At 38.4% G+C, this 12,963-nt stretch overlaps 1 protein-coding gene across 1 annotated transcript in view; it reads right to left on the reverse strand.

Annotated features, from left to right (window-relative positions):
• Window positions 1-11,718, reverse strand: part of ncam1b (neural cell adhesion molecule 1b) — a gene marked incomplete at its 5' end in the record, with an annotated part of 36,427 nt that extends 24,709 nt beyond the window's left edge. The window contains 8 exons of the mRNA XM_071527624.1: window positions 1,253-1,276; window positions 2,088-2,230; window positions 3,591-3,751; window positions 5,697-5,814; window positions 6,133-6,270; window positions 8,386-8,529; window positions 11,182-11,391; window positions 11,622-11,718. Coding sequence (XP_071383725.1) covers window positions 1,253-1,276; window positions 2,088-2,230; window positions 3,591-3,751; window positions 5,697-5,814; window positions 6,133-6,270; window positions 8,386-8,529; window positions 11,182-11,391; window positions 11,622-11,718 — 1,035 coding nt within the window. The remainder of the gene's footprint in view (window positions 1-1,252; window positions 1,277-2,087; window positions 2,231-3,590; window positions 3,752-5,696; window positions 5,815-6,132; window positions 6,271-8,385; window positions 8,530-11,181; window positions 11,392-11,621) is intronic.
• Window positions 11,719-12,963: the final 1,245 nt, after the last annotated feature.

The raw sequence follows: 12,963 nt of genomic DNA on the forward strand, positions 1-12,963 counted from the left end.
AGAGGTAAGCAACACATCTTGTTTATATGACTTTAACCAGCCCCAGCATGGATAGTTTAACAGCTCTGGTTTCCTTCATGACCGAAGATTAGTATCTACAGTATCCTCTAATCCTGATCTTTTGGTCAAAATTGCAATCGTTCAAATAAACTGCTAATTAATTAGGTCTATATGTCATCACCACACATCTACCATGGGACTGTACAGCATCTGTACTGGTTTTGTGACCATTAGAAAAACTAATTTCATATCAATATATTAATGAGGAAATCCTTCACTTAGCATCTTTAAAAGTTCAACCAAGACATTGTTGTACAATGGCATCAAAATTTGCATTTCCTTTAATTTTAGAAAAAAAGAAAAAAAAAAAAAAAACACAAGCCCATGCCCATCCCAAATTTTCTTTCATGTTTCGTTCATTTGTCTCTTGCCCAACCCACATGAAACACAGCTGTTATGATGAATACAGATAGCGTGGCAGACAGACTACAGATGAACAAACAAGACAATTAAACAATTAGCAGCCATTTCCTCATGCATTCCTTAAAGCCTCTCTACGGAAATCATTTCCCTTGCTGATAAACAGCACTAAAAAGCAAAATATAAGCAACCCAGTTTCCCTTGATTGGTCTTTAATTGCTATTGTAGGCCTACCACCTCTATTCTTACTATATTCCTTAGTGATTCAGTACGGCTGCTAATCGTTTCGTTGCATACAACTGAAGAGATGGCCACAGAACACAGAGCATACTGCAGACTAGGGCATTTTGCTTTTAGCTTCAATCTTGACCCAGTGATAATGGCATAAATGATAGACAATCTACTATGGAGATGACAGACAGACTGAGCTAGGCATGGATCCAAGCAACCTCATGCCTCCATGTGAAGTTTGAAATGATCGGGTAATGTCGACACAGAAATGGTATTTTTATTATATCATTTAAACAATTTTTCATCTGATCTCATGAGATGAGCCAGAGGAAAAAACCCAGAGTTTCTACACCCACCACCTCCTTTTCTATGACAAGATCAGTGAAATTTGCAGGCTATATTTGGAAAGCATGCAACAGTCGAATCAATTTCATGAACTCCGATAAGATCATTCCTTGAGGTTTTTAAGAAATACTGATTTAAGGGCAGCTGGGAAAATTCATTGAAAAGGATTACTTGATTCCATCAGGGTTTTGTCAAATTTGGGCGCATACTTTGCAACACTGGTCTAGTACATTTCTGTGCCACGCTGATTTCATACCTGATAGATCCTGTTTAGATGTGCCTGTAAGGGAGAAAATGCAGTGCATGTAATGGACTGGCTCCGGCACTCCTCCATAAACTATAGTGTGTCTCTTAAGCATTTCCCCCCCTCATTACCTCTCAGTTGTGCCAAGAAACTAAGACCACTGAGAACTAGGCCATATTGGACAACAGATGCATGAGAATTCCATGAAGTCAATAATCAATTGACTTCATGGTGTATTTTGATTGTGTTGTATTTGATGGTTTGCACGTGGAATACTGTAGCAGACATTAACAGGGAAACATACTGTCAAGGATGGAAGGATAGATTGTACCTCTCAACCGTGGTGGTGCAAAAACCAAAAAAAAATAAAAAATTCTAAGCCGCAGCATATCAGTGATTGAAAATGTCACACAAAGCCTTGATCATTCAAGTGCTCCAGCAAACACAATAAGATGACTTGAAAAATAATATCAACGTAGAGGATAAAGTTTGATTGTTGCTTCCAATTGTATGTTTATCAAGTGAATCAAGTCATCATATTTTTTCTGATGTTGATTCTCTTAACATTTGGGAAAACTCTCGAGACAAATCTGAACTCACTCCACAGTACTGGATGAGAATCACTGAGCTGATTACAAATGAGATTCACCGAGCGAGCCCACAGGAGCTGCTAAATTGGGGAAAATAATCAGCAGTCCATAAATCTTGTTGAGGGCGTTTCACAATTAATCTGCAAAAGACCTCCACCTGAACGTGATCAATAGACCTCTTTGAGTGTATGTACACCTTAGGTATTTAGCCACCACTGTCATCCGTGGCGCCTTAGCGCTTTCTGCACATATTTTACCTGCTCTCCCTCAGTGAACACACGCACACCGTAGCTCCAGTTGATGGTGGGGGTGGGATCTCCTGACGCCTCGCACGTCAGAGTTACCTGCTCCTCCATCTCTGACGTGCTTTGGTTTACCAGGTAAGTGATCTTAGGCTTCACTGTAAAACACAAATACAAAGTCATCACAACCAGAGTAGCATAGCAAGGCAGACAGGTGATTTGGTGGCCTGTAAATATATCAGAACTCTGTGGATTTGGGAGTTCAAAGGGAGGATGAGGATCACTGGCTTGACAGGTGGGGGGGATTTTTACAGCGGCAAAACTGCATTTAAGGTTTCCCAGTCACAGCAGTGGCAAAGATAACCATGTGCGTATCCAAACTTGATTCATGTACTCATTTATTTAGCCTATCTCAAAGGAACCTGTCTTCATTTTGTTTACATTTTAGCAAGCTGTCAAGGTACACCTGAGCTAACCTGAAGGCACACCGGGGTTCCACAACTACGACATGTGAGCAGAGCAGAGCAAATTGAAATGCAGCTCCCCAAGCATGAGGCTGTGCATGCACTCCACGCTGTCTCTCATCTTGCTCATTCCACTTCACTCCTGAACCACATTTGCTTTCAGTTTGAAAGCTTATTTGAGAAGGCTGTTTGTTGAATTATTTTAGGCCCAGTAAGCATACAGAGACGAACTGCCAAACATTGTACACTAGCAAATTACGCATGGATAAAGCAAGACATTGCTAAATCTAGGCCTATTCAATACAGTGAATATTTTACAATATTCAGCACTATACAAGATAAAAACAACCGCACCCTTATATGATAACAGTGTTCTTTAACCAACATTAATTATTTAATCAACAAAGGAACAATTATCTTTTCCAGTGATGCCATGCTTCATATTCATACAGTTATGTACATTCAAACCTGGGAGCTGCGCAGTACAACTACAGTCTTCTGTTGTTTGGGGGTTCAAAACAGCAACCTTCCAAACACAAGCCCACTTCTCTAACCTTTAGGCTAAACCTAACCCTAAACCTAAACCTAACTCTAACCCTAACCACCACCTTTAGGCGTCATCCTTGGTTGGAGCACAGGCGTCAGCTAAAGCCTACTTAAAATGAAACATCTCTACAAAGGAACATTATGGTCAGTGTACATCGTTCATACAGTTTGTTCCCCATCAAATATTGTGATATTATGGTAGCCAGTACATGGTAATGTAAAGAAACTAACAACACGGCGGGCTAAAAATAAAGACAAAACTGGGCTTGAAACACTTCAGCTGAGCCGATTCCACCTGGCCTGTTCTCCAAATCCTTAAGCTCCATCCTTGCATGGAACAATCACAACCCACACTGAAATAACACTTTGTTTTGTCTTGTATCCATTAGAAAACAAATGCATAACCATACCAATTGTTCTTCCCCCACCTACATACTCTTATACAGTACCTCATCCCCACACACTTCAATTCTGTCTCAATTCTTGTATATAAAAAGTTTCTTCTTACCAAATACTCTCAGACTGAGTTCATGCTCACTTTCCCCAGCCTTGTTCTTGGCAATGCAGGTGTACTCTCCTTCATCCAGCTTAGTAACATCCATTATTGTCATTTCCGAGCCATCTTCATTAAAGCCGTACTTCTCTCCTGCCTCCAGAACCACTGAGTTCCTGCAGAAGATGAGACAGCGGCAACCCGCACACACATGTTGAATATTATGATTCCAGTGACACAGATATCTAGACAGGAGAAAAACATCTGCTAAAGCTAGATGTGAATTTTTATGTAACATAGAAACCTTTTTTCTTACTGTGAAATGGACCAATCACACACTATCTGAATGCACACAAATAGTCCTGTTTAAGTGAAGACTAAGTGCACCACATTTTTCCAGCACATCCTCAAGAAGAAAACTTTTTCTTGTCGATGACCCGCAGGTCAAGGAAATAATTGAATTGTAGTTTCTAGAGTCTTGAAAGGCAGAGTGAAAAACAGCAAGTGATGAAAGTAGAGCATTTCAGGGAAAAGGGTGAGGTGAAAGCTGAAAAACTCAACTGGCCAACTTTCAGAAGTGCTTAGCTCAGAAAATCCGTTTGGAAAATGAGGGGGATAATGAGAAAAACTGTGTGTTTCTTCTGTAAGCCTTTTGACATTTGGTGTTATTGTTCATGTTTGCTTAAGACATGGGAAAATATGGTGTCTTCACAGTGTAGAACAGTAGTGAGGAAAGTGATAATTAGACTGATCGATCTCAGGCTTACCTACAGTATGTGAATGGATCAATGGATATTTGTTTACCATAATGCTTTGCCTCAAATTAAGAAAAAAATATGTGGCAAGATTATCTTTTTTTTAATTAATCTACTTCTACTGAGGAAATTCAAGTTGACCAACTTTGTTGAACGGTTTTCCATACATCATTCAGAGATGCCATTTCAGTCTTAAATAAATCAAAGCAAACAAATAAATCATTGACCTTATTCTTTTATCTAAAGATGTTTGATACTTTTCTATTGTTTATCTGTATCTGTAGAAGTGAAAATCATGTTGCTGTATGTTTTTCAAATGGTGGAATTATTCATTTGAGTTTGTCACCGCCCCCCAATGCCAAATGTTTGTTCATAAACATTTGCTGTCATAATGTTATCTAATCTATTTGAAAAGACTCATGTATTTGGCACCACCATCTTAGGTGTAAAACTGAGTGTCATATTTCACCCTCTCTCTGTTCCTAAGCTCCAGGTTCACTAAGAAGGTAAAAGCAGTTGAAGCAAAAAGCTGAGCTACCTTAAGCTGTTTCCATGTACAGATGAATAAATGTGGTAGCACATCCAAAGAATAAAGAGTAAGGCAGAAAACTTACATTTCATTGATTTACTTTGTAGCAGCACATCAATGAAACGTGTCAGTGAGAGAAGTTCTCAGTGAAAAAGTTCTTACTCTTTATTCTCTGGATGTGCTACCACATTTATTCATCTGGACAGTATATTTTTGCTCTAAGCACCCCACACTGGAAACCCTTTTGTTGAAGCGCACCTTTCCTGCCCTGTTTACGTGTACCTTTGATACCCTGCGACATACCTTTGAGACCCTGTTGTCATGAATAAACTAATTAACAGAATATTCCTATCCACCTATGGTGTCCCGCCCACACATAGAACAGACCACCAGCAGTATGAATAGCTGCCAGCCATTCCCTCCCTATTTGACTGAGGTTACTTCTATTACAGTGGGAAGAAATGATGATCCCTATAGTAAAGGTATAAGTATCTATTGCTTGCTGCCATGTTTTTTGTTCAAAATGTACCTACAATGCTGTGTGAGTCTGAGTTTGTGTAGATGGTGAAAACCAAAAGTGAAAGGAGTAAAATAGGCACATTAACCGGATTTCTCATAGTCAGAGTTTCACATTAACCGGGTTATTCTAACCAAGCTGAAACATTTGTATGTGTCGACTCAAAACCAGGTTTCATGAGTAACCGGGTAAACAAAGAAATGTTCTGGAGTTTGGACCAGGGCTGAAAGGATCAACTGTACAAAAGTAAACAAACACCAAACCCATGACACTGCAAATGTTAAAAGAATTTGTCTCTGAAGTTGCTAGCAGAGGCTTACCTTGTCCAGGTCACCATGGGTTCAGGATAGCCGTCGACAGCACAAGTCAACATGGCAAACTGCCCAACATCTGCTGTGGCGTTCACCTCCGACTGCCACACCCTGATGGTCGGGAGCACTGAGACACACAGAGAGACAGATAGAGAGAGAGAGGGACAGAGAGAGAGAAAAAGACACACACAGTGAAAGAATTTGAACACATACTTTATGCATACTCATTTGCTAGGCTCAGAAGTTGCAGGAAATAGACTTCATTAGCGGGGAGCAGCTTTAATATACAGTTGCTCTGGGCAACCATTTCTACTGTGATGCTGAGCCTGGTTGCCTCCAAGGATTTACAGCTTATTTAAGTGACTGGACACCTGCCACATAAAAACATGCCGAATAGAACAAAAATGAAGAAGAAACAAGTTGAGGGAGAAAAAGAGGTGCTTACCATTGACAATGACCCTGATGACCCGAAGATCGATCTCGCCGCGGGTCATGAGGCGACCCTCGCAGGTGTAGGAGCCCTCATCTGTCTTCTTTATGCCGCGGATCTGAAGGTGATTGTTGCTCAGCAGCTTAAACCGAACTAAAAGGAAACAGAAGATGAATGCACTACAATACCATACTTGAAAAGTCTAAAACGGGCTCTTGTCACTCACTACGGTACAGTGCTTGACCTGTTACTTGGTGAAAAACAGCTGCTGTTTTCCTACCAAGATGGTTGCATGGTGATGTAATGGAATACGATAAATATGGAAAGGAAAACTGTCTGTATCAGTCAACCATAGCACAGTCAGTAACATTATTTTGGTATATTCAGTTGACATCAATTGCATATCACATTTTATTTAAAAAAAAAAAAAAAAGTCAACATTTAAAATACTGATGTCTGATTTTGTCATTGACATCTATACATCATTTTACACATTTCATGTTATATGTATGCATTTAGATACAGGGCCATAAAACATTTTTCATGAATGGGAGACAATGTGTCTATTGCAGCAAAAAGAAAGATAGAAAAAATGAAAATACAACTTTCTTTTTTAGGGACACAGATTGTATGTCATTCTTGTGACCTTAGATGGTTGAATTAATATCTGGGAACATGAACACCCCGTACTAACAGCCCCCCAAAAAAGCAAAAATATGACCATAGCCCAGAAAAACTCCTTCAGTTCGTGATGAAATGTGAACCGAATAACTTTAATCATGTAGTGATTCAAAATATTATTACAGCCCACACACACTGCTTGTGTGTTATTATTTTCCAGTGAGCAATAACAACAATACCCTACACATTATGATATTGCTCAGTGTCAAGGGTGTGTGGGGGAGACTTCAATGTTATTTTCAAATTCAAAACCCAATTAATATTTCACTTCAAAGCACAGGGTAAACTCAGGAGATGAATGCCAACCGAAGCACGGCATGAACAGCAGAGAAAATAATTTTGTAAGTATCTCACATAGAGAGATATGCTCTTTTCTTTTCAAAGCTGTTCCAGTAAAACATAATTTTCAATACTCCGACTTCAATAGTGAATGTCTGGCCAAAACCACAACACCGGTAAAGTACCATGCATATGCATTAAAAGCTTTTTGACTGTCTAGTCTTCATAATGGAGGAGCTATAGAATTACATACATAATAATAATAATGGCCATTACTTTCACAGTTTCTCATTTTAGATTTTGAAGTATTGTTACAGGGTTTGTTCCCTACAACAATAGAGCTGATGTGTATTGAATCCTCTACTAAATTGCAAATCTGTCAAAGATGCTTTCTATCTTATTATCTTTATTTGTTTGTATTCCAGGTATGTTTTCTTGTTGTTAGTGCTTGTTATTATCTTCAGTGCTATATATTTATTCTATTCTTATTTACCGTATATCCTTCTACTTGCTGCTGCAATGACCCAGTTTCCCCATGGGGATCATTAAAGTTTCATCTAACCTAATCTAAAAGTGAATTCTTAACAGCTGAATGGAAATTCCTGCCATTTTCATTAAATGAGTGATATAATTATGATCTTTAATGCTTCTGTTTCTAGCTTTGAGAACTTCATGTTCCAACAATGCAGACTGACTTGTCAAAGCCCATATGAATATTTAGTTGTATATTCAGAATTCTGTTTTAGGTTGGATTTTTGCTTTAAAAAATGCTGTTTGTTATTTGTCATGAAAGCTTGGCCTCAAGTCTGTGTTTGCCTGTCCATAGTATCTACAATATTGCTCCTTGTTCATGTTCTGGCCAAATAACGTTGTTACACAGAAGTACCATGACTAAATACATACTCCCATGATAGAGATTTACAAACATGAGACTACATTTCTTGCTGTCCATCCTCTAAACCAGTTTTCTAAACCAGCAGTACAATTTAGTGAAATTAAGTGTTTAGTAATGACTGGCTTTTGACAAGAGGATCTACATTCATCGATCTCTCTAATTTGATACGATTTTAGAGACATTTCAATGCACAAAATGTGACAAACTGCCTCTGTAAGCAAACTAAATATTCATATAGTATTCATATCCATCAGCTTTCATTGTCAAAGAACTACTGAGATGGGAAAAAAAAAACCCTGACAGTTCAGAAGGGAATAGTAAGAATGGCTGAGTGAAAACAGATGACAAGGGCTGGCACAATAGCAGATGAAAGAGGAGAACAGTGATCCCCATGCTGACTAGTGATATCTTACCGTCTTTCTCCATCTGGATTCTGGCCCCTTTGTGTTTCCAGAGGACGGTTGGAGGAGGCGAACTGATGACATCGCAGACAATGTTGGCATTGTCTCCTTCGTTAAACTCTTGGGGTGAGGGTGCATTTGTGAAGGTGATTTTTTCTGGAAAATAACATGTAAAACATTTTTTACTCAGTGAGTGATCATCATCAAAATACCATTAGAACAGTTTTCATTTAGTATGACTCCTGGGCACCAATATGATTTTATAATGATATTGGTTTAGGTCAAAGATACATCAGATGCGGAAAATTGATATTGTGATATTGTTTAGCTTTTTGTTTTTGTCTGTTTTTCTGCACTAGTGCCTAATGTGCTCCAGCTTCTTTATGTGACCGCATTGTGATTCAATCTTCTGAGCAAGACCTGATGGAGCCAGCAGTCTTTGTCCTTTTTGATAGCTGGTGGTTTGTAAGTAGCCTGTTTATTTTCTGACTTTTGTTTTACAGCACTTTGTAACTTTGTGAATAAAAATGTGTATAAATGAAATTATTTACTGCTGCTACTACTACTACTACTACTACTACTACTACTACTACTACTGCCACTGCTGCTACTACTACTACTACTACTACTAATAATAACAATAATAATGTTAAAAATAATAATTAGGCAGTGGTCATACAGTTGCTTGGCAAAGTAAATACACTGTTTATATTTTATTTTATTGTTATTGTTTATTTGTTCCTGAATAAATTTGTCACAAAAAATTAAAAGACCTAAATAATAAAGGCTTAATTTTAATGTATTATAGGCCTAGTCTGCAAGTTAACACTCAGGGTTTCCTGTATATTGATTATATTTTGAATGGTCTGCCCAGGTAAATTAACAGCAGCCCAAACAAGTTTTTGTTTTAGATTGATTTCGGGTGCCATGATGCACTAAGCTGGCGTTTCTTTTCAATATAGTTTCCAAAAAAGAACAAACATGCTGTCAAGCACTGGAAGCTTGTTAGTGAAGTACAACAACTATAATTCATTGCACCTATGACACAGCACATGCTGTTGGTCACAGGAGCGCTCACAGTGCTCAATCGAGTGGAGCTCTATTTGTAATTAGCTGTATGTTGCATTTGTTTCACAAAACTAGGGATAATCAAATGGAAGTATAATAGTAAGCCAGTGTTGCAGTGGCAAGTTAGTAAATTCTAGCCTCATTAGGCACATTATTTATGAAATGTCAATAAAAACACTGTGAAAATATAGCCTTGGATATATACACACAACTGAATAAACAACATCAAGTCCAGCATTATTGGAATAGTTTGAGCCCCCCAACCCCAACCACCAATCCATCAAACCGACAACCTATGAGAAACCTGTTTATGAATTTACTGTATTACACAGTATTACTGTATTATAGTAGAGGTGCACTGATAGTATCTCTAGAATCTGGATCAACACTGATCCAGCTCCCAAGTACTCCTACTTGGATCAGCCAAGGAAGCTGTCCTGACAACAATACTTTAATTGCATGTGCTTTGGGACAATATCAAACTTTTCTGGTGGGAGGAAAAATGTCTCCTGACAGGTGAACGTAGTGAAATGCTGCTATTTTTGAAGTTCATAGGCATAGTTCCTATTGTTTATAGAAGAGCCTCAACTATGCAGGCTAAATGCCATTCTGTTTTATTTGGTGAAACCTACCACACTATGATTTATCTGCTAACCTATTCTGAATAGGCTGCTTTGAAGAGTCTGTCAATAAGCTGTTTGACCAGTGTAAAAAAAAAAAGAGGAAAAAAGTTTAATCCTCTACTCTGTTATGTAGTATATTTTCTGTTTTATTATCATTTTTCATAGTTATTTACTTTTTTATTTCATTGTGGATAGTTATACAATGGTCAGTGAATAATTTGATCAAATGAATACAACGCAATGGATGCACTTGTTCCTGTAATTATTTTTTAAATATCCAATAATACGTGGCATGAATAACTGTATTGGCCAATCTCCTTGATAAAGTAATCAATGCTCATATTGGATCTGAAAACTCAGTGCACCTCTAATTGTAAACTCAGTGACCTCTAATTGTATAATAATATCCATTTTCAGTGTGTTTGCCTCTTCCCCCCAGAGGACATCTATCAATCTTTCCATTTCCTTTTGTAATCACATCCTCCAGCAACCAAACACTCTTTACTGTTGCTGTACAAAGTGACAAAACTAAATAAAAAATACATATTTACAAATAGTAGAATTTGTATTTTTAAAACTCAAAGTCCAACTTTAACATTTGCTTTAACACTTTAACATTTACTGAACCAAAATGAAATACCTTCCTGAAAAACAGCAAAATAGCCACTGAAATTGCTTTCTTCTTTTGCAACAGTTATATGAAATGGATTTTCATATGGAAAACCTAAATGGGTGCCCACTTCATCTGATAATAAACCATTTTCAGCTACAATAGACGCTGAAATAACACAAGAAAGTTCTTTTTGGAAATTCAAAAGATTTCATCTCTGATGGACATTTGCTGATGCTTGGCAAACATGGGAAATAAAAGCCATTACTCAGAAGAAATGCACAACAGACAGGATCATTAAGCAGCCCTCTAATGGTCTTCCGAGCGTTTATTGAACTGATGAAAAATCTATCCTCACTTGAAAAGAAAAAGAATGATGTGTTGCCCTTGAGCAGTCAATAAAATACAACTATACCTTCAATACACCGGATATTTTCTTTCTTTTCTTCTTTTCGTATGTCAAAGTGGAGCAGGGCATGTAGGCTATACAATGAGGAAAATACTCACGGAAGATTTTCACTTTGACTGTTGACTCCGCTTGTTGGTCTCCATTGGCGGCTACACACTTGTATGTCCCTGCATTGTCAGTCCCAGCTTTATAGAGCGTGAGCGTGGAAGATGACTCATCATTACGGGTTACTGTTATGTCTGGTCTGTTTGGCTCTATCCTGTCCCCACTCGGTCCAAACCAGTCTATTTGCTTGGCAACACCCACAACTGTACACAGTAAAAAGCAGCACAAATGAAATTAGTTATGCACTTGCTCACTGCATTGATTGATTACATAAACATCTATAAAAACACACCACCTTGACTCGGGCAGCAAGGACATTTGATTTGATATATGAACAAGATATTATTATTACAGCATATACGGAATAACAAAAGACCTTATTCGGCCAATTGTTTTGGGACACTCAAAGTTAGGACAGTGTTGATAAACTTACCCTCACACAGGAAGAATTTGGACTCTCCGACACTGATCTCACCGTGGCCAGGGGTGATCTGCACTTCCAGTGAAACTGAAAACAGAAAAACAGATAAAATACAAAATCAGGAACATGGAAACATGCTACATGCTTGTATGTGTTACAAAATGAGGGCAGCACTGCTTAAGACTGCAGCACTGCTTAAGATACTTTCAGCAGTAAGATAAAATCAATTTTCTTTTCAGATACTACAAGGTATGGACATAAAACAGACACCACATGAAGAGTCTTTAACTTTAAAGTAACTAAATCAAAAGTCTGAATCAAACTGAAGTAACTAAATCAAAGTAACATAAGGCAATTAACAGAGTTTGCAAAACAACTAAGTAACTGAGTAATGTGGCAATCATAGCAACATATGCCAAATATGAACAAACTGCAATGGCAATGAGGACCCATGGTTGCAATTTCAAAGCCTCAACGGGGATAGACAGAGACTTAACAGGATAGTTGCTAAAAACACAAACAACGGCCTACACACAGAATTTAATATACACTTCTGTGGCACAGTCTCAACAAAACTGTACTATATTTATGGCAGATTTGGCATTCAGAAACTGCTTGTGTCCAATGCCAACACACAAAGACACATAACCTGGTCTAAGGAGCACAACATCTGGACCCGTTCGTCATATGGTGGCCAAAGAATATGGGACTATTTAACAGGACTAGCTGAACCCAAGGTGAAAACAATGTTACCTCATGCTGTTCCCATATTCCAAGATGATATGCCCCTATACACAATGCTTAACTCAACAGTGGTTTCATGAACACCAGGAGGAAGTCAAATGCCTTCCATCGCCTCCCCAATCACCAGATCAGAAACACATCATTGAACCTTAATGGGAAGTTTTGGAGCTGAGAGTGCAAAGTAGATTTCTCAGTCTATCTCAGTCATAGGATGAATTTACATACTTTAAAAACCTCTACCTGGCCTGTGTTTTCAGCCTGGCTGCATCTGGCTGCTCTTTTTGGCTACTGCTGAAGTTGACTTTGTGGCCTGAAGTAGGCTCTGACTACAAATCCCAATCTCCCTAAATGAACTGGTGGTGGATGTGGCTACAAATCATCCAGCACCCAACTTCATCAGGGTGTACTCTGGCTTCCCAGCCTTGATGCTCAGCCACTAGCTCAGTGTGTTTTCTGTCTTTCTTTCACATGCCTCATCTACTACGTATTCCCATGGCACAGTAAGCCTTACAAAGTCAGCTGACCCCTGAGTGTAATACCGCAATAACAGATAATGTTGGTGTTGAGTCTCTTTGGTGGAAGTGAAAAGTGTTGGCCTACCTCTGCTTGC

Source organism: Centroberyx affinis, unplaced genomic scaffold (genome assembly GCF_046629955.1).
Source record: "Centroberyx affinis isolate AG114_WGS23_722 - 3 ecotype Tasmania unplaced genomic scaffold, CSIRO-AGI_Caff_v1 ptg001549l_1, whole genome shotgun sequence".
Classification (NCBI taxonomy): domain Eukaryota; kingdom Metazoa; phylum Chordata; class Actinopteri; order Beryciformes; family Berycidae; genus Centroberyx; species Centroberyx affinis.